This window comes from Myotis nattereri (assembly GCF_964212035.1).
Source record: "Myotis nattereri genome assembly, chromosome: 3".
Taxonomy (NCBI): Eukaryota; Metazoa; Chordata; class Mammalia; order Chiroptera; family Vespertilionidae; genus Myotis; species Myotis nattereri.
The window spans coordinates 210,255,384-210,283,357 of NC_138077.1; the positions used below are offsets into that span (position 1 = coordinate 210,255,384).

The 27,974-nt window shown below is 52.2% G+C and overlaps 1 protein-coding gene across 2 annotated transcripts in view; it reads right to left on the reverse strand.

Moving 5' to 3' along the window:
• Window positions 1-27,974, reverse strand: part of UBIAD1 (UbiA prenyltransferase domain containing 1) — a 54,684-nt gene that overhangs the window by 25,065 nt on the left and 1,645 nt on the right. The window contains exon 2 of one of the 2 annotated variants that reach the window (XM_081088401.1): window positions 15,619-18,160. The exons of the other annotated variant lie outside the window; for it this stretch is intronic. Within the exon in view, the coding sequence (XP_080944527.1) occupies window positions 17,673-18,160 (488 nt within the window). The 3' untranslated portion in view covers window positions 15,619-17,672. Of the gene's footprint in view, window positions 1-15,618; window positions 18,161-27,974 lie in introns of those variants that run through there. 2 annotated transcript variants of the gene reach the window in all.

Below are 27,974 nucleotides of genomic sequence, written 5' to 3' on the forward strand. Positions count from 1 at the left end.
AGGGGAAAACTCCCTCTGGCCCTGCTCAGAGAGAAAGGTCAGGGGTCACAACTGTGTACCCGACAGCAAGGCAGTCTTGACTTTCGGGGCAAAGGGGAACGGCGGGGAGCCCACGGCAGGGGGCGGGGACTGCGTGGGCTCCTGGCACTGCTAATAGAGATCGCGTGCTGTGTGCAGGAGGGGCTCTGCCCGGCACAGGAACCGGTAGATTCCAATCCTTTTCCTCTTTAATCTTGCTTTCGCCTCCTTTGGCTCACAGGTTTCCTCATGCCCCACAGAGCTTCAAAAGATAAGCCCCACACCAGAGATGACAACTACCCTCCTCTGTCTCCAAGCGCAGCAGAATTCAGCCAAGCAGGGAACCACGGAGTCTCTGATTGGCTCTGGGAGCTGGCGGAGCCTGTGGGTGTCAGAGACCCAGGAACCGCAGCCACTGACTCAGTCCTGCCAAATCCCACAGGACCCCCGGATGGGCCGGGAGCTGGGGGCCTGCGTTACCCATGGAACGGCCGGGCCAGGCTGAGGCAGGTGGCCCAATGGTCAAGGGCAGGGCCTCTGAAGTCAGATAAGCCTGGGAGCAAATCTCAGCTCTGCCGCTTTCTCCACGTGCCCTCGGACAGCTGACTTACTGGCTGGGCCCTCAGTAAATAGGAGTGGTCAGCAATAGGACTGCAGGTGACCCCTCCCTGTCCTCAGCCCCCCTCAGCCTTCTTCCCATTAGACAAGGAACAAGAGCAGGGCAGGGCCACGCTGGGGCGCTATGCCACACCAGGACATGAAGCTATCCTTCAGGCCAAGGAATCCCCACAGAACAAGTCCGTTCTGTGCAATAAAGCACTCGGCTGCAGCCCTGCTCAGGGCGTGCAAGATCCGAATTGCTGCCCTGGCACTTCAGGGACAGAGAAAGGAGAGACAAGCTCGGGGTCCCCGGGAAAAGACCTTTAAACCTGCTTAGAAATCAGACTTGTCTGACTGCCGTCCATCTGCCCTCCAGGTTTGGATAAAGGGAAGGAACCCTGGAGGGCTGCCTGTCCGGCACAGGAAATAGTGGGTAAAAAGGGCAGGATTCTGAAAAGGGGTGTGGCGAGGACACACCAACCTCTTCCCCTGACCCAGGGATGCTCTGGGCAGCGGGAGAGAAGAGCCCCTTGCTGGGGTTAGGATGAGCAGACTTGAAACTCACAGACGCAGGCAGATAAACAGCTCAGGCCCCTTCCATTCATCCAGGCCAAGCTCTGTCCTCCTCCCGGCCCTGCAGACTCCATATGGATCCTCTAGCCCAGGCTGCCTTTGATGCTGGCTCATCTGTTCATTTATTCATTCAACGCCCTTACATGGCGCATCCTCCGGGTGCCAGTGAACAGGGAGGACGGCAGAGTTGATTAATGAAATTCAAGTTCGGAACTACAGAGCTGATGGAACCCACCATTGCAGCCCAACCTCAGGCATCTATTGAGAAACAGGGCATTTGGGGGAGAGGGGTCAAAGAAGGTAACAAACACTGCCCGAGAGAGTCTGGGAAGGCCTCACAGAGGAGGGCACATTGGAGCTGGACCGTAAAGGCTGAAAGGGAGTTTACTGCAGATGAAAAAAGAGAAAGAGGAGGAGAAGCAGGCAGAGGAAGCAGCATATTCAAAGCACAGAGGTGGGAAGGGCAGGGAGTGTCCGGGAAGTGGGTTTCACTTGAATTATGTGCAGAAGCTACACGGGGATGTCTTCCATCAGCTCCACACCCTGCTATGCGATACCCCTGGCCCTGTCCTCCCATCTCCCGCCCCACCTGTATTGGTTATCCATTGTTGCAAAACAAATTATCCCCACAAGGCCACTTAGACAATAATAAACATTGAGATCTATTATCTCTCCCAGGGTCCGTGGGTCAGACACTGGGGGAGAAGTTCACTCCGGGTCTCTCTTGAGGTTGCTGCCAGGGCTGTGGTCATCTGAAGGCTCGACCGGGGCTGGAGGCCCTCCTTCCCAGATGGCTCACTCCTGTGGTGCTGGTGGTTGGCAGGAGGCTTCCCCAGAGTGAGTGACAGGGGAGGGAAGCAGGCAGAGGCTGCCATGGTGTTTTATGAACTGGCCTCAGAAGCCACGTACAGTCATTTTAGCAATAGTCTCCTGGGCCCCCAGGTCAGCCCTATTGGGTATGAGAGAAGACCACACAAGGGGGTGACTACCAAAAGTTGGGGGTTCTCAGGGGCCACCTCCGTGGGTAGCTCTAGGCAGGACAAAAGACCTAGTCTACAGACTCCCAGGAAAGCAAACACTCAGACTCCAAAGCGGACTCTTCCATCAGTTTCCATGAGGCTCTCAAGGGTTGGGTGAGCGTGGTATAGGGCAGGACTGCTGCTGACCTTCCCTGGGGGAAGGGCCTGGAGGTCAGGAGGACCACCTGTGTCTCTCAATTCAAGGCAACACATAAGACTGAGCCACCCCTAGCCCTCGTCCACCTGCACACATGGCTTCTGGAGGGGTTATCCTCTAAGGAGGTGCACAAATGTGCCCTCCAGAAAATCCCCGAGACATTGGACGGCCCACAACGCAGCAGGGATCAGCGTGCCAACGAGATCCATGCAGGGGCCTGGGACCTACTCAGGGGTTAGTGTGGAAACTGGGGGATCCCACGAGGCCTCTACATGCCCAGCCCAGGTCCAGGGCAGCTCCCACCTGCCTGCCCCTCCAGCTGTGCAGGCCTTATATAATTGGAATGCCAGGCAGCACCCACAGACAATTTTATCACACTCTGTATAATGTGTAAATACCATTAAGTTAGACAGATTTTCTCATTAATTCTCGGTCCCAGTGACAGACCAGGAATTAACACAATTGATTTTCCAGTCCCTACTCATTATCAATCATCCCCAGAACTTAGTCACATTTCATCTGTTCCACCTGGGCCCCGGCATCTATTTGGAGGCTTCAACATACATTAAACTAATAAAGAGCAAGGGGCACAGCTGTGTCAGCCCTGGACTCTGGTGGGGATGATCAAAGAAACCTATCTTGGGCAAAAAGTGGGGGGAATGGACAGACTATTTAAGGGCACAGTCCAGTGGGTGCTCAGGCAGGGGCCTTCGTCACTGTATCAGCTATGAGTTGCTGTGTGACAAACCCCCCAAGCCTAATGGCTTAGAACTAGTGTCTTATCTGCTCACGATTCTGTGGGTGGGCTAGTCCTCCTGGTCCACTGGTGTGCAGTGAGCTGGTGGCTGGCATGGCCAGGGGGTCTACCAGTAAAAGTGGCCTCGTGCACATGTCTGGTGGTTGGTGCTGGCTGTCGGCTGGATGGTCTGGGGACCTCAGCTGAGACAGCTCATCTCTGCTTCCTGTGACTTCTCACCCTTCAGGGGACTGGACCCGACTCCGTCACCTGGCAGTATCAGGTGTCCCAAGTGGAGGGAGCAGAAGCTGCCAGGCCTGTCGAGGCCGAGGCTGGGAAGTCGTACAGCATCGCCTCTGCCGTGTACTGTTGGTCAAAGTAAGTCAAAGGCCGCCCTCGCTGGTTTTGCTCAGTGGATAGAGCGTCAGTCAGCCTGTGGACCGAAGGGTCCCGGGTTTGATTCTGGTCAAGGGTTCATGGCCAGGCTTGATCCCCAGTAGGGGGCGTGCAGGAGGCAGCCGATCAATGATTCTCTCCCATTATTGATGTTTTTTTTAAATGTATATTTTATTGATTTTTTACAGAGAGGAATGGAGAGGGACAGAGAGTTAGAAACATCAATGAGAGAGAAACATCGACCAGCTGCCTCCTGCACACTTCCCACTGGGTATGTGCCCGCAACCAAGGTACATGCCCTTGACTGGAATCCAACCTGGGACCCTTGAGTCCGCAGGCAGAAGCTCTATCCACTGAGCCAAATCAGTCAGGGCTCATTATTGATGTTTTTATCTCTCTCCCTCTCCCTTCCTCTCTGAAATCAATAAAAAAAACATATTTTTTTTTAAAGTCAAAGGCCAATGCAGGTTCACAGGATTGGGAAAGAGACTCTGCCTCTTGAAGAGACGAGTGGGGTAAAGGCTACGCAAAGGGATATGCCCCGGGGAGGGGGCTCCTTGCAAACAGGGGACCACAGTCACCAACCAGGCTCTTGGGCCTCCTCCAATGGGCAGTTTCTTTCTGACCACTCATACTAAGGAGAGCTGTCTCTCGCTCAAAACCCGACTCTGTTACCCATCAAAGCAGGAGAGAAATGTGCACTCCAGCGACCTGAACAGCGACCACATCCCACACTGAGCAAAGGGACAGAAAGGGGAGGGAGGAGATGACCCTGTCAGATTCTTAACCCTCCCTCAGTCTGACTTCCCTGCCACGTGGAATGCTTCTGGGCCATCTCCCCCCCAAGACTGAGTAGCATGTATTCAGAAACTGCCAATTCATTTTAATATTAGCAAGAGCACGTACACTTCCAGAGGCAAATCTTTTGCAAACCAAGTGTGTGCTGTGTCTAATGCCCTCATTCCAAGTGCACGTTGAGAACAATGTGGGCCATGCACCGCTTTCTGCGATCTGAGCCGCCCCTCCCGGGCAGAGAGCCTTCCATCTCAGGGGTATCAGTATGGAGGTATTAACAATCTCCCCTTGACAAAGGGCTTCTGGGGTGTACATTTTGTTGAGGTGTCATGCACGTTCAGAAGGGGGCGCAGTTCTAAGAGTCTAGAGGTAACGTCAATGCACCCCTTTAATCTGTTATGAAGCCCCATCTGACCCCGCAAGGACAAGCACTCACCTGACTTCTGACACCATAGGTTAGTTCTGCAAGGTTGTACAGGGAGGGGCAAGAGTAGGTTTACAGGTGTTCGTATGGAAAATAATACAATAATCCTTTATAATAAAAGCCTAATACACTAAGTGTCCAGGCGTCCTGTTGGCCGTTTAACCAATCAAGGCATATTTAATATGCTAATGATATGCTAAAACTGCTCAACCGCTCGCTATGATGTGCGCTGACCACCAGGGGGCAGATGCTCTGACCGGTAGGTTAGCTTGCTGCTGGGATCCAGCCGATGGGGATTGAGTGAGACGGGCTGGACATGCCCTGGAGCCCTCCTGGGTTCCCTCCCCGCATCCCTCCCCGGCCCCAAACGTGCACCAATGGTGTCCTTCAGCCTGGCCTGCCCCCTCTCACAATCGGGGACCCCTTGGGGGATGTCGGAGAGCCAGTTTCAGCCCAATCCTGCAGGCCAGGCCGAGGGACCCCCTGGTGCACAAATTCATGCACCGGGCCTCTAGTTAATAAATAATAATACAAGAATAAACTGTGTTCACATACTCACAACTGTAAACCTACTTTTGCACCACCCTGTATATTTGTAGGGAACATGCTTTCAGGAGGCGCATCTGCCCTGCCCAGGTCCCACCTTGGGAGATGACTAAGGTGCTGTCATTGCCTTCAGGGCTATAGAGTCCCTGCTTGGGGCAAGGAGATGGCCGTCCAACTTCTCAGGGCTCCTCTCCATCCTAAGTCCTCGAGTATCATCCTTAGGGAAAGCCCTTCCCTCCAGAAAACACCTCTTTGCCACACCAGATCTGAGCATCAGAGCAGGGGCAGTGGGGGCTAGGGGACCGAAGTGCAGGGGAGGGGAGAAGGGGCCATCGCAGGTAAGCAAGCTTTTGGGGCCTCCAGCCCATTTCCTTTTGTTTTCTCCTGGACGCTGTGTATCAATGCTGGTATGGAAGTCAGGAGAGCTGGCGGGGATGCAGTGAGGGGTTGGGTAGGGGGCATTGGAAACATTGGAAAGAACTTCCTTAGTGCTTCCTGGAGCAGAACGAAGTGGGTGGGCCCCAGGGCAAGGGGCACGTCCTCCCTCAGTTCCGGTGCTAAGCCCGAGCTCACCTCGATCATCACTAGACAATAATAATCATTTTTATGGGAACCACTTCAGATGAATTCTAATGTGCTTTATGATGTGACTTTTTTAGAAGTTCTGCTACGGGAAGTGAAATAGGTTCTGAATACCAAGTAGGAAAAGGTTACGAAGGGCATCTCTGCCTGGTAGGCACCTCCCCAATTAATTAGCTCCCTAATTCATGCCAGGTAAAGAGGGGATGACCGAACAGGGCCCCGCCACCTCCCCGCCCCCCACTCAATGATTAGGTTCTCTCTTCTTTCATCAAAGCTGCCTGGGTGGACCAGGGCATCCTCTGCCCTGGGAAGCCCTTGCTGGCTGGGGGCCTGCAATCAGCTCCTTGGCCCCAGCGGGGGGAGGAGACAGGCACAGAGCAGGGTGAGGTGCAGTTAAGGCAGCCGGGTCAGGGAGATGGGTGAGATGCTGGGGCCTCTATCTCCACCCCATCTCTGCCCCTGTACCCCACTGAGATGTGGAGGAGGACCTGTGCAGGCAGAGGTGGCCCCATCTCTGAGCTTCTGGGGTTTGAAGGTCAGCAGAGCATAAAAAGCCCCCTCCTCCCACTCCAACCAGGGGCAGAAAGGCTGGGATAGTTCTGTGCTCTCACACTGCCAGTCTCAAAGCAGAATGGGGCGATCAGTGATGTGTGGAACCAGGTCCTTCTCAGAACTAAAATTCCTAATTCTCCCCCTAAAATTCCTAATTCTCCCCCTAAAATTCCTAATTCTCTCATACAGCCCCGCAGCCCCCTCCCAGGGCAGCAGCCCATGGGCTGGCCACTTCTCCTCTCTGTGGCATCAAAACTGGCCCACTTTGCGTAGCATTCATTTTGGGCCCCAGCCTCTGTTCTCCACGGAGACGGCAGATTTTTTTCTTTCCCCTCTGTGAGCGCTTGTATATCAGCAAGGACCTTTGGGAAATACAATGCCTTCATTTGAAGGACTGGCTCATGGGGGAATTGGAGGCACCCGGGCAGGTTGCTGCAGAGCTATTTAGGTGCAGGAGAGCCTCTGAGCTGCCATTAAATCACAGCCACAGTGACCTGGTGGAAGAGCGTGTACTGTTCTTCCCGTGGAAAGTTTCCACCTGCAAACGAGCAAGCTGCTGCCAGGTGTGGGGCTAAGCCTTTGAGAACGTGCTCAGCATGCCCAGCCGGCATGGCTCAGTGGTTGAGCATCGACTTATGAACCAGGAGGTCACGGTTCAATTCCTGGGCATAGGCCCTGATTGCGGGCTCAATCCCCAGTGGGGGGCGTGTGCAGGAGGCAGCCAATCAATGATTCTCCGCATTGATGTATCTCTCCCTCTCCCTTCCTCGCAGAAATCAATAAAAATATATTTTTTCAAGGAAAGGACGTGCTCAGCAGCAGATTGTTGAATGAATGCATGAATGAATCACAAACAAAAATTGGACTCAAGACCTTCATCTCATCAGCCCTTGACCTCAGCCAACCTTCTAGACCAGTGGTTCTCAACCTTGGCTGCACATTAGAATCACCTGGGAATCTTTTTAAAATCCTGATTTCTGGGCCTCATCCTCCGGAAATTCTGTTTCTTTGTTATGGGGTGAGGCTACAACATTAGTCACAAAGACACAGAATTTCCAGAGGATGAGGCCCAGAAATCAGGATTTTAAAAAGATTCCCAGGTGGTTCTAATGTGCCGCCAAGGTTGAGAACCACTGCTCTAGACTCTGAGAGTCAAGGCGGAAGGCCCAATGTCTCCATCATCCCTTCCTCTTACAGCAGCTTAGGGTCCCCAGGTGGTGGACCTACGAGAGAACAAAGGCCCCTCCTCCCAGAACCAGTCCTCAGCACCCAGCGGCCTGGACAAGGGACCAAAGGGCAGCTCCTCCCCACGGACAAGGGACCAAAGGGCAGCTCCTCCCCACGGACAAGGGACCAAAGGGCAGCTCCTCCCCACGGCTGGCCCAGGACACTCAGAGCAGGTGGAGGAGGTCCCTCCCTGCACCCTTTGTGTCCCACAGGAGTGCCAGCTTCCGGAAAGAGCCTGAAATAGACACACATCTCCGTCTCTCTAACCCCCCTCCTGGGCTTAAGTGCCTACTAGGGACAACGGGCCGGGAACAGGGGACAATCACAGCTGTTTTTCCAACAAGCCAGTGGCAATGCGGATCTGGGGGGTGGCGCTCGCATCAGCACTGCGCCCAGCTGCAGCCCTGCAGCTGCGGGAGCAACCGGCACGCCATCATTTCTCAGAGAGATTATCTCCCAATCAGGCTCCTCGCTTGTTTGCTTTATCCCCGCCCAGGGAGCCATCGCTGCTCTCCGCAGCATCAGGCCGCCTGGCTGCTTGCTTTTTACCTCTGGCACGGGCAGGGCGCATTCCTTCCCTCTCAGGGCGGGGACCGAGGTCGGGATGCTGGCCGTGCCCCCGAGCACGGTGGAAAGAGCACGGGGTGAGGCGGCCACGCACTGACTTCGAACCCCCCTTTGGCTCCTGGCTCTGCACCTTGGGCGGCGGCACCTGGAGAGCAAGGGGTTCAATCCTGTCGCAAGAGCCTGTTTCCTCATCTGGAAGTCGGGAACGCTCATAACTCCATCATGGAATTGCTATGAGTCCCAAAGGTGAACACCCACCCGTGTGAGCCTAATCCGGGTCAGAGGGCAGACCTGAGGAGGGTGGGGCGCTGCACTGTGGTTTCTATAGGGGCCTCTGTGGGAAGACACTCTCGCCGAAAGATGATGCCCACCATGCCCAGCTGGCATGGCTCAGGGGTTGAGCATCGACCTATGAACCAGGAGGTGACGGTTCGATTCCCTGTCAGGGCACATGCCTGTAATATGCGGGCTCGATCCCCAGTAGGGGGCGTGCAGGAGGCAGGCGGTCAATGATTCTCTCTCGTCTTAATGTTTCTATCTCTCTCCCTTCCTCTCTGAAATCAATAAAAAATATATTTTTTTAAAAAGATGATGTCCACCAAATTTATAGGAGCCGCGCTTTCGCCCTAGATGGGGGATGGCTGAGGTGACCTCCACATCAGACTGCACAAAGCAGACAGAATCACCCACTCCTCAACGGGGAGGACTCTCTCTTTCATGAGGCCCCTACCTCTTGTGTCTCCTCCAACACCCAAGGCAGCCAGCACGAGGAGCCCCATGTGCAGGGGGAGCTCAGGGGGAGCTGAGAAAAGGGTTGGGGGGGAGGAGAGGCAGGCAGGGGAAGGGGGAGGGAGACAATGACAAGAGAGGCAGCTGTGGTTCTTTCAACATTTTTAAAGAGACTGAAATTGAGATTTATAAAAACTAACCCATCATGCATTCCCCTTCTACAGAAGAGAGAAGTGCGAACATGGAAGGATTGTTTAACCAAATGAGTGCTGCATTCAGAGTCAGAGAAGCGAAGGTTTGGGTCGAGGTGCTGCCGTTCCGTGGCCAGGTGACCTTGCGCGAGTCACAAAACCACTGAGCTTTTGACACGAGCTGAGCACGCGGCTCTCAGGGCCCTGGAGACGCTGGGATGAGAGGCTCGGGGAGAAGGCCTTGGTGCAGCCCAGGTTGTGCCCGAACTCAGAAGGGACTCTCGCTGTGATCACGGTTGGGTGGTGTGGGTGGGCTGCTGTCCCTTCCGCCCCTCCCTCCTCTTCGCCATCTGAGGACAGATCCCAGGGAGTGAAGGACGGGCACCTTCCTCGAAGCAGCCCAGGCCACCTCCAAGAACGGCCACCCAGGGCACCTCACCTGACCCACCGAGAGGGATTCGGAAACTAGTATGGAGGAGCATGCGGGGCGGGCGGTGGGGTCTCCGGGCAGGGCCTGGCCTCTCCCCGGAGACAGGGACCCTCCGGGGAAGCAGGTCTTCCTGGCGGTCAGGCAGAGCGAGATTAGCTGCAGCCACCGATGGCCCGGCCCAGCCCGGTCACACGGCACCCTTCTCCACGTGACTAATTTGGTTACCTGTGCTCTTCACTGTCCCCTCACTGTCCCTTCCTGGAAGAGGAATGGCGCTTCTCAGCTGAGCAGCCACCGTACCCAGCCTCTGCTCTGAGCTGGCAGATAAGGAACCGGCCCATCTCCCTGCCTCTGCCTCTGCCCCAGCGGCTCCGGGCGATCATTTGCTCACAGTCCCCGAGGCTTCCTTTTATCCTCCCTGGGATTGCACGGAGATTGGCTATCTGGTAATTGAGATTGTCTTACAAGGTGTCGCTCATTGCATTGGTTCCATTCATTTTCGGCTCCTTCTGATGCCCAGAATAATAACTGCCCTGTTGGGGAAGGGCTGGGGCAGGAGAGGGTGGGCACATGTAAGTGTCTCACATGTGCACAGTGCACACATGCATGTGGGAAAAAACGTTTTTTAATGTGACAACCCTGGTAAAACAGACTTCAGCCTCTGGCTGACCCTTCCCTTGCTGGACTTTGACAGGACCCCAAGGAGATGATGTCACCTCTCCCCAGGGCATATTTGGGGAATAGGACCCCCTTAAAATTCCCTTAACCTAGAGATTCCTGAAGCCCCTCTGAATGACAGGCCACCCACAACCATGGAGAAGCCACCCTGACAGTCTCTGTCCCCCAGGCCAGAACCCCAGGGGGACTGGGCTATGATCGGGAGAGGGGCCCGTTTCCCAGTCCCCCCACTGGGATTCTAATCTCACACAACCAGCTCTGGCTCACCCTCAGCTTCCTCATAGAACCTGTGTGGGCACCAGAGCAGAGCCCCCAGGAAACACCAAAGGGACCCCCACACACAGCTTCACAATGAAGAGCTCCCTTACTCCCTTAGAAGCTCCATGAGGGCAGGGACCTGGTCTTGTTCGTCTTCTATTTTGAATTTTTTAACACAGTCACTGGCACTTCTCAGAAATGTTTGTTGAACGAGCGAGTGAACAGGCCAGCACTGTGAAGAACACCACGGTGCCAGCCGTGTCCTCTGCCCATCGGTGGGGAACTCTGAAATCACACAGAAGCACCCACATTCTAACATAGTCACCAACGGGAGGGGAAAGGGGGCTCGCTTTATGAAGTGCCTGCTACAGACCAGGCACCATGCTAGGAACTCTCCGAACAACACTTCGCTTACACTCAGAGCTACCCCACAAGGCAAATACTCTCATCCTCCTTTGCAAAGAAGGCGTTGGAAGCTGACAGAGGTTGCACATCTTGGCTGAGTACATCCGGGCGAGGGATACAGCCTGGGCTTAAACCCAATGCTGGCCGCTTCGGGCGTGTTTCACCAGACGAGTGGTGTGAGGAGTGCTGGTGTGTCTTTCCTCCGAGATTGCAAGATGCCAGAGGACAGGGACCAGGTCTAATTCGCCATTATACCCCAGAGGCTAACCAAGTGTTGTTAACATAATACTTGCTCAATTAACTGTGAATGACAGACTGGCCTGGCAGCCGCCTGCAGATGGTGCCAGAGAGGATCAGAGGTCAGAAGAAGAGGTAAAACAGGCTCTTGCCACCAGCAGTTTGGAACAATGGGGCCTGGAGAAATTCATCTCTGCCATCTCTTCCCAGAAGCCATTCTCCCACAGCCCTTGGAGCTCTGCTATGACCCTTGGGGTGGCGTCAGGATAATGTATGTGTATGTGATCTCTGCACAGCTCACTGTGATTCCTTAGGCAGAGGCGTGCCTTGAGTCCTAGGACAGAGATGGCCCGGAGCAAGTGCTCAGTAGGCCAGGGACCTCGGCCATGGAAAGTGGCAGCTGAAAGGCCCTAGTTGCTCACAATTGGTGCCAGAAGTGACCTTGGACCTCCTTGGCATCTCCCCTGAATCTGAACTCCTCCTTGCCTAGCATTCCCTGGCCTCGGTGCAGCCCCGCACCGAGGCCGAGGCCGTCTTCCCATTCCCCTCCTAGGATATACTACCCCCGGGCCTGGTCTCCTGGAGCCATTCATCTTGATTAGGTATTGGCAGTCTGGCTGATTCAATGGCCCACCATCGTTCCTGCTTGTTTCTCAGCAAGGAGGTGTCAGGGTTCTTCATTCTTCGGGCTTTGACCTTGCCAGTGGCGTACTGGGTCTTCGCACACCTGCCTCAACGCCGAGGCTGCCTGTGCAGCCAGAGAGGTTAATTAAGAAAAACGTCCACATTCTCAGGCAGAAATCAGGGATTTTTCTCCAGCTGGGAGAGTGGGAGGCAGCCGTCCACCGGCACCTCCGCTTTGAAGAAAACAGTCACCCTTCTGGCCATCTCTTCCTACAAGTCTTGATCCCTGCTCATCATCACCTCTTCCTGGAAGCCTTCCTGATGACCTCCACCCGGCACCCTATCTCTAACCTCAGTGCACTGTGTTTATCAGTGTTGATTCTATAGTTGACATAGCCCCCTCTCACAGAACCTAAACAGCGAGTCTTCTGTGCCCCAAACATGCGTCACTATCACCTCCTGGTGCTGCTCCCCCTGAATGTGGGGCGAGGCTCTCAGTCTCCCGCCCCCCCCTCCCCCCCGTGGCCAGCACATTCCTGATGTGGGCACTCTGAATCAGTGGCCGATGAGAAATATAAGAAGCAGAAAAAATAGAGACAAGCAGATGGGGGAACAGGAGTAGAAATTTAACCTGAGGCTAGAGCTCCCTGTGTCATCGTCGGTGAGCCAGTGACCACTCTCTGTTCTTCACGGATGGGAGACTTTGGCCTGAAACTTTGGCCCGCCCAGCCAGCCAAGGCAGGTTAGACAAGCGGGCTTACTGACCCCTGTAGAGCCGGCCTCCTGGGGAGCTGAAAGGCAGAGGGCCAGGGGCCTGAGGGGCCTCATCTTGAAGACCAGAGGGCAGAGAACCAGTGCCAAGGCTGAGGGCAGCACCCAGCAGGGCCCATGGCATCTCCTCGCCCTCCAACTGCTCATCTCCCCTGTCAGGTTTCAGGCTTGGGGTGCCCTGAGAGTCACACCACTCAGGGCTGCCTCTATGGACAGGTTAGCATCATAGCAGGGCCCAGACCCACTTCCCTTTGCCCCTGAAACCTGGATGGGAGCATGTGATCGAGACCCTCCCTGTCCCTTGCACACCCTCCCCAGAGCTCCTGCATTCCCATCATAGTCTCCCCTCCCAACCCCCAGGTACCTGTCGCAGGCCCTCCTGAAGCGCCCAGACCCGGTCCTCCTCACCTCTTCAGGCAGGCGATCTGACTTGCTTCACACCACTGTTTGGCAACCGGGCTTAGTCCCTCACGGTGGGAGGGCTGTCCCAATGTGAAGAAAGGCAAATCACAAATGTCAACTGGCTGAGGCCCGAGTGCCAGGTTCTTGCCAGAGGCACTACTCTTACACCAGCCGGCACAGTCTGGAGCCCGTAATGAAAGAGGCTGACAGTCCATTAGCAGCAGAGTGTCCGCGGGGCTCGGGGGAAGGGAGCTGTCATCCACCTCACTTCAAAGGCTTCTGACAGTGAAATCAACTCTGTGTGTGTGTGCGTGTGTGTGTGTGTGCGTGCGCGTGCGTGCGTGCGCATGCGCACAGGCATGCATGCAGGTGCACGTGTGTGTGCACAATATAAAAAGAAAGGAATATCAACCGCAACTGTGCCTGTAAAAATGGGCCGACAGACAACAGTCTAAAACTGAGAAGAGGACATGTCAACATTTTTCTTGTTCTCTGTCCTCCCAACCCCTGAGGGCAGGTCTGAGACAATCCCTTAACAACAGAACAACCATGTCGCAGGATCAGAAGACCCTGAGGTCTTCTCATACACCCCTTCTCTGATGTCCGCTCTCCGCTGCAGTGTTCCAGACAAGTGTCCCTTTCTCTTGAATGCCTCCAGTCACAGGGAACTCACCGCCCACTGGGACGTGCCAAACATCTCATTGCGATTCCTCTACTAGCTAGAAAGTTCCTCCTGACCTAAGAGCTTAAACGTGGGGCCATATAACTTCCACCCATCGGTTTAGCTTTGCCTTTGAAGTCAAAGGGGGGAAAAAAGCCCAATCTCTTTCCCCCAAGACAGCCCTCTCGTGCGTCTCCTTTCCACGCTGCCATAGTTTAAGCGCCCTCACCAGGCTGCCTCGTGCTTTCTGGACAAGATCCAGTTTGTTAATAACATCTTCAAAACGTGGCTCCCATACCGGGACGTAAAACCTCTGCTGCAGCTGTTCCCAGTGTGAAAACACATGCATGTGCACGTAGAAATCAAGTTCCCAACTGGATTTTCACTAATTCCACATTTCACATCACACTGGCGAACACCTTGCTGAAAGCCAAGTGGACTGCACCCACAGCATGCTCTTGATCAACCCCCATATTTGCTCTCTCAAGAAAAAATAAGAAGGAAAGGTGCCCAGGAATGGATCCTGCTCCCACCTGTGGCCCGACAGCACGGGGATGGGCAGGGCCTGCGCCTTCATTGTCCTGGACACTAATCTATTAATTCCACCTCCGATCACATTCACCTTCATGGAAGCCAGAGCTCACCGACTCAACTGAGGTTCAGGCCAGGTCACAGGCTCAGATTTTTGCTTGTTCGAATGCAGGAATAACAGAAGAGTTAGTAAGATAATAAATTATGTGTTTGCATCTTCTTCCTCACCCCACGCAAGAGGCCAGCATTGGGCTTCCAAAGGCACCGTGGGTGGGACTTTGTGCAAAGGTCCTGCAAGGGGTGGGGAAGGAGAGAGACACTGTGAATAGGGGAGGTAGACGAGGTAGGTCATGGGGGGAATGGGTGCTTCCCGGAGACGGGGCAGAAATGGGGGTGGGGTGGCAGCGACTAGTGCCCTGCAGGCCCACGGTACTTGTCAGCGGAGGGCTCTGTCAGGGGCATTCTGAGCCCTTCCAGAGCAGACTGTCCAAGGAGCAAGGGCAGATTCCAGGGCTGAACCCCAGCATGGCAGAGCAGAGAAGCGACCGTAGAGATAGTGAGCAAATGGAGCAGGGCCCAGCCAACATCTCTGGCTTCTTGCCCCACGGAGGGCCAGGAGTCCTGGGATGGGGGCCAGCCCGAGAGGTGGCTAAGGTTAAATTTCCAGCCTCCCAACTGGATAAATCTGGATCACAGAAATAAAGGCCTGTGATGTGGTATCCGCGTCATTAATAAAAATCACACCCACCACATCCATTGTCAGCACTCCAGGGATCTCCCCCTTTGGATGTTGGGGGATCCAAGTACATTGCTTCCTATTTATTCATGCTAAAGTCTTCCTCTGACACATCAAAGCAGCCTTCTGATTTGTTGTCATTCTATAAGCTCTTCCTCCCAAGATTTACAAGATCTACGATTTGGGCTGTCTAATCCCAACCAGTAACAACAGGTGTTGAACCCAGCCGGGCAGAGCAGAGGGCAGAGGGCAGAGGGCAGAGGGCAGGCGCACACTTGCTGCCAAAGGCGTCCTTGCCTGTTGACAGTGACACGCTGATTAGTGAGCTCTCGCCCACAGCTTGTCAGTCCCCCAGAAACTCATCCAACTAGACTGCTATCCGTTCCGTTTCTCTGCTTTGTTCATAAAGATATATTGTCAGATGCCTCGCTGAAACCCAAATGTACTCTACCGACTACGTGTTCTCAATCTATCAGCACAGAGACCCTCTCAAGGAAAAAGAAGCATGAAAGTAGGAAAGGACAGGAGGAAACTAGGTTAACCTGGCCTGCCTGGCTCTTGGCGAGTCCACACTGGCTCTGCGTGGTCCCTACTGTCTTTTCTAAGGACCCCATCAAATCTGGTCCCATCCTAGCCCAGCTCATCACTAAAGATCATGTACCCCATCCCTCCCCCACCCAATATCCCAGTGCCCCTGTGCTGGTCTCCAGAGATTTATGAACCAGAGTTCACAATCAGACAATAAGACAAGAAGTAGGAGGAAGGCAAAGAAAAACTGGAAACATCATTTTTATTTCATTTTATTAACAAGTCTAAAGAAAATTTCATTGAATTACGGATATAATATAAATTATGGTGACCTGCATATAAAACCTGGCATCAAGTTTGGCCTTTTAGAAACATTTATGTATAAAAATATGCATTAAAATCTGCACCAGAGCACAATGTGGAGGCTGACACCCCAACAGGAGGGAGCGCTTACAAAGGTGGGTCTGGTCTGCGGACACAGGTCTTGGTCCTACAGCCGCAGGCTGAGCCCTGTGTGAAAACGGTCTGCTCTGAGGAAGGGCCCAAAGAGCTGGCCTCTGAAGGCAAGACCCTGTGAGCACCAAAACGCCATACGCCTGGCGTGAACCAAAGATGGTGCTGGGAAGAAGGGTTCCTTCCCCAGTTCCTGGGCTCGGGCCACCATCTGAGGGTTTCAGATCTCTATACAGACCACCTTCCCCTTTGAGGAACTTCTGCCATTTCCAGATATGTTTTTTCCAAGTAAGCTAATTCCAACTCAAGGAGCCAAATCATATCATTAGCCTGATTTTCAGAACTAAGAACTAATTCCATGTCATTTTCTGCAGGTCAAGCCTCTGAACTAGCTATCAGAATGGCCATCATCACAACAGAAAAATATAACAATGATGGTCTCAATCTATTTCAGTCTTAGACCAAATGCAACTGAGCAAGTCTGGCCCAGAAATTATACTTCCCAGGCAATGAAATGAAAAGCAGCTTTGATCCCGTTGGAATTCCCCCATTCTGGGAGCAAGCTATCTCTGCACGAGGCAACCGCAGGCTCTGGGGGAGGCAGGGTCAGAATTGCACATCCGTCTTCCAAGCGGGAGATGCAGCTCTTTAGCTGGCAGGCCTGTCATCTGTCTGAACAGGGTTAGGTGGGAACTTCCTTTCCGCGCAGGGCCATTTGGGTATTTATAACATCATTCGTGGGCCATACAAAATAATCACCTTCAAAGTGAGCCTGCTGTATGTAGTCAAACATTTCATTCACTCACCCCTAATGCCTGGGCAGGGCCAGACCAAACGATTTAGGGCCGGACGTCCCCCAGCCCTGGTCTATTGGCCGATTCCTTCATTGAGGAGCTGATGTCCCTGGCCTGCTCGTCCTGTGGCTCTGTGGCAAGTGGCAACTGTCCCGGGCTCAGCTGCTGAGCTGCTGCCCAATCAGTCAGGATGCCAGGCTGGGAGAAACAGAAACGGGAACCTGATAGACAGGGAGGGTGGGCGTCAAGGAGCAACCGGAAAGGCAATTGGGCAGGACGAAGAAGCCTCGTGGACCGGAAGCAGCTGGCAAGGAGAGCAGGTGCCTCTACAATTTCAGGGCTCCTACCAGTAACTGAAAGGGCTGCGAGTCGTAGCCGCCCCGCCCCCGCCCGCCATCATTCCAGCAGATTCCACAACGGCAAACAGCCGCCCTGCCCATTCCCATCCTGAAGCAGCGATCTTCTCAGCTTCCTCCAGGGGTGGGTCTCTCCCCTTCCCAGTCCTGCTGGCTTGTCTTGCCACAGGGGGATCTGACCCTCTTCCTCAGCTGCCACAAGAAGTGGAGAGAGATAAAGGACAAAGGCCTCTGAATCACAATTTAGGCAAATCGCCTGGAGGCACGCTAGGCTGTCGCTGAGGGACCTTCTTGGCTGTGTATTTCAGGACCCAAATGCTCAGAGGAAGAGAAGGTGCTCTCGGTGTCGCTGAGCCTGGCACCAGTCATTACCACATGGCTCTCTTAGGGCTGGAGGCCAAGCCAGGCAGCTCCTTCACCAAGTCTACTTTAAAGTGACCGAACAGCACCCTCTAGTGGAAATTATAAATAACACAAGGGCCATGCAGCCAATTCACCTTCTGATACCAGTGATTTCAAGATTCCCCATAACACAGGACAAGACATTATCTTTAACAACATAATAACTTTTAAAAAGGTGCGAGTTTACAAGCCATCCTTAGGCTCCTCACTGCCAAATCACCTTCTCTCCTGAGAAACTGCTTTCAACACAGTCTCAGACAGGGCGACCTGCTGCCGGAGGAGCTCCTGGTCCCCTTAGAGTTTGGGCAGGCTGCCTGCTGGTGCCAGGATGATGCCAAAGACGTAGAAGAGCCCCAGCAGGAGGTTGAGTTTGGCGGTCCTCTGGGGCAGTTTGTTGAAAGTCTGGCTCCGGAACTGCCTCTCCAGGGAAAAGGCCATGGGAATGGTGAGCAGCGGGAGGGCCAGGCTGATGCTGTAGTGCGTGGCCAGGATGCTGAAGATCAGGTAGGGCAGGAAGAGCAGCGCGTTGTAGAGCATGTACGAGAAGGTGGGGCCGATGAGGATGGCGAGCGTGACGATGCCCGCCTCCCGGTCGGACTCCATGTCCCGGGTGTTGTTGGAATGGAGAATGGCTTCGGTGCTGAGGGCGAGCGGGATGGCGTACACCAGTGGGAAGATGGCCAGGGACCCCACCTGGACGGCGTAGGCGAACATCACGGCCAGCGGGCCGAACGTGATGAGGATGATGAGGTCTCCCAGAGCCACATACTTGAAACCAATCCCTGTGGCCAGAAAACCCAGAGAGTTGGTGTGAGATCAAGGACCGTTCATCAGTCAGAGACCAGCCACTTCTGGCCGGGAGCGCTGACTTCTCAGCCGAGGAGAGTGGACTCACTGAGTTCCCTCCCCTCTGGTGGCACGGAGGTCCAGAGAAGACTGTTCTCTTAGCACTCAGTGAGGCTTCAGAGTCACACCCAGTCTTTCCTTCCTACTGCCCCCCAACTACATCCTGCAACAAAGAGCTGTGGGTTCCCACCACACACACAGTTCCACGGAAGAGCCGTGAGGGTCTGAAAGGTCTTACAGTCCAGTTTCCGGCTTCTTTCACCCTTTACCAGCCCCTGCAAGACACCACTTCTGGCCCTGACCGGTTTGGCTCAGTGGATAGAGCGTTGGCCTGCGGACTGGAAGGTCCCAGGTTCGATTCCAGTCAAGGGCATGTACCTTCGTTGTGGGGAGTGTGCAGGAGGCAGCTGATCGATGTTTCTCTCTCATCGATGTTTCTGACTCTCTATCCCTCTCCCTTCCTCTCTGTAAAAAAATCAATAAAATATATTTTTTTAAAAAGATTCTTTCTTTAGAAAAAAAAGAAAAGACACCACTTCTGTCTGTAACACCGCTGGGCCAGGCCCTCACGGAATATCCAGCCCAGGCTCTTATGCTTCCGCCTCCTTCCTCTACAACCTCTGCAGGCATCTGCTGGTTTTGAAACCACCACCACCACCCGCCCGCCCCAGCGAATCTCAGTGAAATTGCAGGGCTCCCAAACTCTGCATAAAGAAACCTTCAGCTACACGATGAGTAAAAGAGCTAAGGTGATGAAGTTACAAAGCAGCTTCCCCTCTCTGGTTCCCATTAAGTTAAAACTAAGTCATCCTTAACTCCTCCTCCTGTACTGCTATCGACTTCAAATCCTGTCTAATCTACTTCCGTAAAACCTGCCCAGTTCTCTGCAACCCCAGCGGCACACTCCAGCCCACCTCACCCCATCTCCAAATCCGAGTGGTGGTCATTATATGTCTGGAACACTGCAACAACCCCCAAATTGTTGTAAGAATGGCTTCCATTCTTATAACAACCTCCATCCCCCTCCTCCCCACCTCAGCCCCCCCGACCCCCCCCCCCCCACACACACACACCTAATCTCCATATGCAGCCAAAGTGATCCTTTAAAAATACTAATCTGAGCCCTAACCGGTTTGGCCTGCGGACTTAAGGGTCCCAGGTTCGATTCCAGTCAAGGGCATGTACCTTGGTTGTGGGCACATTCCCAATAGGGGGTGTGCAGGAGGCAGCTGATCGATGTTTCTCTCTCATCGGTGTTTCTAACTCTCTATCCCTCTCCCTTCCTCTCTGTAAAAAATCAATAAAATATATATTTTTTTAAAAAATACTAATCTGACCATGCCCGCCACCCCCACCCGCCCCCAACATATACCTGAAAACCCTTATCAACGTCTGTCCTCAGGATAAAAGCCAGACCTTTCTTCCTCCTGGCTCCCCTCTGGCCTGCCCTGGCTCTCTCCTGCTCACCTAGAGCTCTCCTCCCCTCTCCCCTCATACCTTTCATTTCCTGAGGCCTTGAGAACCATCCTCCCCCCTTTGCCTGGCTGACTCCTACCCACCCTTCAAGACTATAAAGGCCATTCCTCAGCCCTTCCTTCACCCCTACACCACAGTCAGCCCCTTGCAACATGTTCCATGCACCCTGACTCCTACTTTCATAAACTTCATCACACTTCTCATCACTTCATCTCTGTCTTTCCCAACAAACACTAGATTCCATGAGGGCAGGGCCTGTGTCTAGCTTGTTCACAGCTCGCTCCCCAGCACTTGGCACAAGGCTGAACTGAACACAGAGCTACAATAACAAGCACCTGGAATATGGGTCAGAGGTCAGACAGACATCCCACTCAGAGGAAAGCAGCACGGATGGGCGAGGGGTGACCCACGCATACACTGCCACAGAAGCTTGGGAAACTCCAGGGCTAACTGTGGGGCAGTTACACATGAGCAGAACAGGACGATGGGCCAGTACAGAAGGTCCCCAGGGTGGAGAGCCCCAGGTGCCAAGCAAAGAACAATTGTAGGGGGGACCTCGCCCCCAGGGTGACCTTTCCTCCCCTAGCACATCACTGGTCATGAGGTTTGGACCCCTTGACCTTTCCTCCCTAGAGATAACATTTAGTCCCCAGTTATATTTCACCTCCAGGCCCAGAGAAGCAGCCAAGCCAGACCAGCGACCCCATGGCTGACCTCAGAGCAGCTGCACTGAGTAATGCCCCCTGCCCTGGGCCCACCAATCAATCAGTGCAGACCACAACCCTGAAAGGACCCCTGGAAAGCTGCTGGATGCTCTACTGAGATCTTCCCCTGCAACCTCCCCTAAGATCTCCCTTAAAAATCTTAGGATAAGGCCCTGGATGGTTTGGCTCAGTGGATAAAGCATCGTCCCAGGTTCGATTCCGGTCAAGGGCACATGCCTGGGCTGTGGGCTCGGTCCAACGTGCAGGAGGCAGCCAATCAATGATTCCCTCTCATCAATGATGTTTCTATCTCTCTTCCTCTCCCTTCCTCTCTGAAGTCAATAAAAATATATATAAAAAATATACGAAAGATAGTTAAAAATAATGTTTTAAAAAATCTTAGGATAAGGACCCAGCATGCTCTCCCTCCCCTTCCCCTCACCTCCACCATCACCTTCCTCACTCACAAGCTCCAAGGGCCCTTCCTTTACCTCCACAGCTTGTTTCCTAAGCCCCTTCTCTGAGGAATTACTTTTACCTTCTTCTACCTCTGTGACTTACCAAATCGCTGTTCTCTGACAGTTTGGGCCTACAACACACCCGGGCTGGGCCAGGTGACTGATTTCTGTGCACCACCACCAAGCTACCACGGCACAGCCTCCACAGGGAAGCTGCTTTCACCACCTAAAGCAGTAAGGGTCAATGGTCTATAGAGGGTCTGAAGCCAGGCAGCCAAAGAACAAGATTCAGCCCAACATCACCTTCACTAGTCGTTGGGCTTCTTTGATTTCTGTCCCCCCCACTTGAGCTTTATTGCGATATAATTAACATATAACACCGAGTAAGTGTAAGGTGTACAAAGCGTTGACTTGATACCCTTATATTGCAAAATGATCCCCACCATAGCGTAAGCTAACACCTCCATCTGTCACCTGACAACCACCCTTGGGTCTTAAGAATGAAGTGTCCCAGGGGACTGAAGCACAGGCATGGCCCTTTATACCCACCAACACGCAGCAAGCTAACTCTGTACTCCCCAGCAGTGTTCTGATAAATTGCTTGGTTGTCTGAGGACATGCCCTCCAGGAGGAAGTTCTCTCAAGCAGAACATTAGCTCCAGTTCTAAATTAGTAAATCGATGTCTCCTGCAATAGCTCACATATTTAGAGGACTACAGTAATCCCCTTATCCTCATCCAAGACCCCAAGTGGGTGCCTGAAACCGCAGAGTACTGAACCGTATATGTACTATGTTTGTTTCATGTGCATTCTGCACATATCTTTCCGCTTCAAGGAAACACTTTATGGCTTCTCTTTGGCATATCCCAATTGCCAGCATCACTACTCATGAGATGTGAAATAAAGGTCACTTGAACACAAGCACTGCGATATCTCTACAGTCCATGTGATAAGCAAGACAGCTACTAAATACGGCTAATGCCAGGGAGCGTATACAGCGAGGATATGCTGGACAAAGGGATGATTCACTTCCAGGGTGGGACAAAGCAGACAGCACAAGATTTCATCACACTACCCAGAACAGCTCGCAATTTAAAACATGAGTTGTTTATTTCTGGAATTTTCCATGTAATATTTTTGGACCACAGAAAACTGAAACTATAGAAAGTGAAAGCGCAGATAAGGGGGGACTGCAGTAGCCCTGCTCAAGGAGGAAGATGGCGGGCAGGAAGACTCCCAGCACAGATCTGGCTTCTCCTCCGGCTGCCTGCTTTCCTGTGGCTTATGTTCTCAGCTCTCCAAGCAGAGGGAAGGGCTCTGACCAGGACAGAAACACGCAGCTCTGAAGCCCTGACCTCTGGCTTACCCAAGATTACCCAAGAACACCTCCCGAGAACACCAGGCAAAACAATGATGTCAGCAAGTTGACAGAAACCTGTGCCTGCAAGGATAAGCCCCCACCTTCCACAGGCCTTACCCCAAAACCGCAAACCCACTTTAGGGGTGAAAAAGGCCTAGAACAGGGGTGGGCAAACTTTTTGACTCGAGGGCCACAATGGGCTCTTAAACTGGACTCAGAAGAAGGAGCTGCGGCCGTGTTTCCCGACGTTGCCATGTGAACACTGCTGCTGGTGAAGGGGTGGAGGGGAGAGCAAGAGGACCCTCCGCTCTTTCGGCTCCGCGGGCCGGAGAGAACAGCCCAATGGGCCAGATCCGGCCCGCGGGGCTGTAATTTGCCCACGGCTGGCCTAGAACCTCCTACAGCAGTGGTTCTCATCTTTCCTAATGCCGTGACCCTTTAATACAGTTCCTTGTGTTGTGGTGACCCCCAATTCCATTGTTACCAATTGAACATAATTAAAGCGTAGTGATTAATCACAAAAACAATATGTAATTATAGATGTGTTTTCCGATGGTCTTAGGCGACCCCTGTGAAAGGGTCGTTCGACCCCCAAAGGGGTCGCGACCCACAGGTTGAGAACCGCTGTCCTACAGGATAGCTGACCCAAGAAAACGCTAGTGCCCTGAGGCGGAAGCCCAATGTCCTAAGTGTCCAACAGGTGGGCACCTGCTCCAGAGAGGGGCCCACCTGGGCGTCTCCTTTAAGGCACGCCCGCCCCTCCCAACACCATTTTCCACCGTGAACTACTGGGCCCGATCTCGGCACAGCAGCTGGAATGAATTCGTTAAAACAGGAATCAAAATGTTGACAAGAATGTGGAGCAACGGAAACTCTTGCATATTGTGGGATAGAGCAGGACAACCACTTCAGAAAACACTGGCAACTTCTCATAAAGTTAAACATCATCTACCCTAGGACTCAACAATTCCCTTCGTAGGCATTTACCCAAGGAAAGTGAAAACAAATATCAAAAAACATGAACACAAATGTTCAGGCAAAATAGCCAAAATATGGACACAAGTCAAATGTTGAGGACCAGGAAAATGGATAAACAAATTGCAGTATGTCCATCCGATGAACACGACTCAGCAATGCAAAGGAACTGCTACCCTAGCCGGTTTGGCTCAGTGGATAGACCGTCGGCCTGTGAACTGAACGGTCCCAGATTCGATTCTGGTCAAGGGCACATGCCCGGGTTGTAGGCTCGATCCCCAGTGGGGGGCTTGCACAGGAGGAAGCCGACCAATGATCTCTCTCATCATTGATGTTTCTATCTCTCTCTCCCTCTCCCTTCCTCTCTGAAATCAATAAAGATATATATATTTTTAAAAAATAATAAAAATAAATAAGTAACAAAGGAACTGCTAATGTACATCCCAACCTGGCTAATCTCCAAAGCCTCCTGCTGAGCAAAAGAAGTCAGGCACAAGGATGCATAAGGAATGATTCCATTTCTATGCGGTTCTAGACCAGGCAAAACAAATCTGCGTAAACAGAAATCAGAGCACTGGTGGCCTCTGGCTTGGGATGGGGAGAGGGGGTTGACGGGGAGGAGGCACCAGGAAACTTTTGAGGGTGATGGAAATGTTCTGTATCGTGATTGGGTTTGGGTTATACAGCCATATGCATCTGTCAAAATTCATCAAACTGTAACACTTAAAATCTGGGCACTTCGCAGAATGACTTTTATTGCTATATAATTGACAGTGTTTAAAAAACCATAAAATCAGATTATGTCATTACTCTGCTCAATATATTTTATTATCTCCCCATTTGTTCATTCCATGAATATTAAGTACTGACTACATGCCAGACACAGTTCTGGGCACCATGGGTTCAGAGACTAAAATCCCTAACCCCAGGGAGTTTACAGTCTAAGAGGGAAGATAATTAACAAAGTACGTACTTACTTATGCTAAAAGGTAGTATGCTGTGATGAAAAGGCAGAGAAGCGCAATAGGGCAGGTTTGGGGGGGATGGGACACAGGGTGTATTGTATGTTTGTGTGTAATTTTATTTTTTCTCAGCTGCTGCAGAAAGCATTGTTTTGTAACTTTAAGTAGGGTAGAAAGCAAGGCCTCACTAAACAACTGACAAATGGGGAGAGTAGGTTAGAAATGGGATCATACAGGTAGAAGGGGGAAAGCATTCTAAATCCAGGAAGCAGAATCTTCAAAGGATCCATGAGGCAGGAGCATTCCTGGTGTGTTTCAGAAACAGCCAGGAGGGCAGTGTGCTGGAGCATGTGAGAAGGCAGAGGAAAGGAAGAGGACAGATCGGAGTGGGGGGACTGGAGAAGATGGGAGGATAATGGCCCTGGGATCATTGTCAAGACCTCAAGACCTTGGCCTTTACTCTGAATATGATGGGAGCCACTGCCCAAATGGGTGTGGCTCAGTGGTTGAATGCTGACCTATGAACAAGGAGGTCATGGTTCTATTCACGGTCAAGGCATGTGGTCAGGGCACATGCCCAGGTTTCGGGCTCAATCCCCAGGAGGGGGCATGCAGGAGGCAGCCGATCAATGATTCTTTCTCATCATTGATGTTTCTTTCTCTCCCCTCCCGCCCCGAAATAAAAACTTATTAAAAAAAAAAAAAAAAAGATGGAAGGCATTGGAGAATTTTGAGCAGAGGACTGATGTAACAGGATTACTTTGGCTGCTGGCTTGAGAACACCCTGCCAGGGACAAGAGTGGGTGCACAGAAGTCAGTAAAGAACCTGCCAAAATACTCAAGGGAGATAAGAGTGGCTGTGGCGAGAGGTGGTGAGCAAAGGTCAGATCCCAAATACATTTCTGAAGTAGAGTCAACAGGATTTGCTGACGGACTGATGCACGATGTGAGAAACGAGTTGGGATGATGCCTGTGAAGAACTAGAAGGAAGAAGTTGCCACTGAGTAAGAGGGGGAAGCTGTGGAAGAGCAGGTTTCTTTGGGGAGAAGACCAGGAGTTGGGTCTCAGACACGCCTAGCGGGAGGTGCCTGGAGACCTCGAAGAGAAGTTACCGAGGAAGAAGCTAAGTAGGAGTCTGGAGTGTAGTGGAGAGATCTGGGCCAGAGGTATAAATTTGAGTCACCAGTTTAACAGATAGCATCTGAGCCATGAGACTTGGCTAAAATCACGAAAGGAGGAAATGGAGACAGAGGAAAGAGACCTAGGGATTAAGCCTGCAAGCTGGGACTGAGGAGGAACCCACACAGAAGACTGGGGCCCTAGTAGACCAGCATGACCTAGCCCCCGCCTACCTCTCCAACTACATCTCCACTCTCCCTCTCGCACACATGGGCCTCTCGGTGGATCCTAGGTGTCAAGCTCTCTCCCGTGACAGTGCATTTGTGTTTGCTGTTCCTTCAGTCTTGACGGATTCAGCGCCTGAGTCAGACCCCAATTCTGCCCGAGGATGGCTCCTTATCCTTCAGGTCTTAGATTAAGTGTCGCCTTCACAGAGAGAGCCTTTTCCCTCCTTACCCCCTGACACACTCTGTTACAGCATCCACTGGTTCCCTTTACGGAACTTCTTACAAGTGACCACCAGGACACCAGTCTCTTGGTCTCCTTTCTCCTCCAGATGCTCCATCACAGTTCCCTTTACCTGCTCCTTCTCTTCTCCCCACCTCTTTTTTTTTTTAAATATATTTTTATTGATTTCAGAGAGGAAGGGAGAGGGATAGAGAGATAGAAACAAGAAACATCAATGATGAGAGAATCATTGATCAGCTGCTTCCTGCACGCCCCCCACTGGGAATTGAGCCCACAACCCAGGCATATGCCCTTGACCGGAATCAAACCCGCGACCCTTCAGTCCACAGGCCGATGCTCTATCCACTGAGCCACGCAGGGTAGGGCTTCCCCCCACCTCATAATGTCGGAGTGCCCCAGGGCTGTCCTGGTCCCCCTCACATCTCTATCAACAACACTCTCTCCTTTGGTGGTCTCACCCAGTCGTACAACTTTATGTGCCAATGATCCCCAAATATCTTTTTTTTTTAATATATTTTATTGATTTTTTACAGAGAAGAAGGGAGAAAGATAGAGAGTTAGAAACATCGATGAGGGAGAAACACCGATCAGCTGCATGTACCGCAGCCAAGGTACATGCCCTTGACTGGAATCGAACCTGGGACCCTTCAGTCCTCAGGCTGACGCTCTATCCACTGAGCCAAACCAGCTAGGGCCCCAAATATCTTTATCTCCAGCTCAGACCTCTCCCTGAACTGGCTCTTATATCCACTTGACATCTCCACTTGGAGATCTACTACGTCAGCGGTTCTCAACCTGTGGGTCGAGACCCCTTTGGCGGTCGAACGACCCTTTCACAGGGGTCGCCTAAGACCATTCTGCATATCAGATATTTACATTACGATTCATAACAGTAGCAACATTACAGTTATAAAGTAGCAACGAAAATAATTTTATGGTTGGGTCACAACATGAGGAACTGTATTTAAAGGGCCAGAAGGTTGAGAACCACTGTACTACATTAAGATGCTCTGTCAATTATCTCTCCCAAAACCTACCTTCAACTTTATCTCACTTGAAATCAACTCCATTATTCAAGCTGCTCAGGCCAAAACTGCCGGGAGCCGGTCCATCCTTGCTGTTTCAAGGGACCTGGCATATATGGCATACTGTTCTTAATATGTTTGCTCACCTTCTTGGCACTATGTGTTTTAACCAAGGTCACCTCTCTGAGAAAGGTTGTTTCCCCAGGTAGGGATTTTCCCCTGAAGTTAGGGAGGGAATAAAACCCCTTAACTAAGTGCCAGGCGGGTAATTAATCACTTTAACTACGAACAATCATGCTTAAGCTACATAATCTTTACTCCCTGGAATGGAGATAAGAAACGCCCTAACCTTTGGAATAGAGATTGATAGGATTGGAATCAACTGGTATAAATACAGATGTAACAAGACAACAGGACCCAGAACCTAGACACAGAACCTACAGACAGAAGAACTTCGCTGGAGAGAACATGGCAAAAGATCCTGGACAGAAACTGGCCACAGAACCTAGAGACAGAACCTAGAGACAGAACCTAGAGACAGAACCTGGCTGAAGAACCTAGAGACAGAACCTGGCTACAGAACCTGGATAGAACATGGCAAGAGAACCTGACTAGAACCTGGTGACTGAACCTGGCTGGAGAACCTAGTGAGGGAACATGGCTACAGAACCTGGCTGGAGAACCTAGAGAACCTGGCTATGATGATCAACTGAACTCTGCCTCCGTGTCCTTCCTTCTTCGCTGACTCCGTCCACACCTTTGGGGACCCCTGGACCTGCTGGGGTTGGACCCCAGCACAAAACCTCTGAGTTATGCTTAATTCTTCTTTCTCTCCTGCCTCACACCCCATCTATCAGCATACCCTGCCTGACTACTTCTTCCCTCTCCACTACCAGCCTGATCCAAGCCACCAAACATCTCTTGCCTGGGTTACTCAGCAGCTCCCTTCTCCTCCATCTCCCTGCTTCTACCCTTGCTCACTCCCCTTTATCCATTCTCCATACTTTAGCCAGAGTAACTCTTTTAAAACAGTAAGGCCTACATAATATTTGTGCCTCCCTGACCTCCCCAAGCATACTTCCCTTACTTCACTTCCTTTCACTTTCTCTCTCTCTCACCCTGGTCTCCATGCTGCTCCTCAAACTTTTCAGGAACATTCCTGCCTTAATGCCTTTGGCAATTGCCGTTCCAAGAGTTGGGACA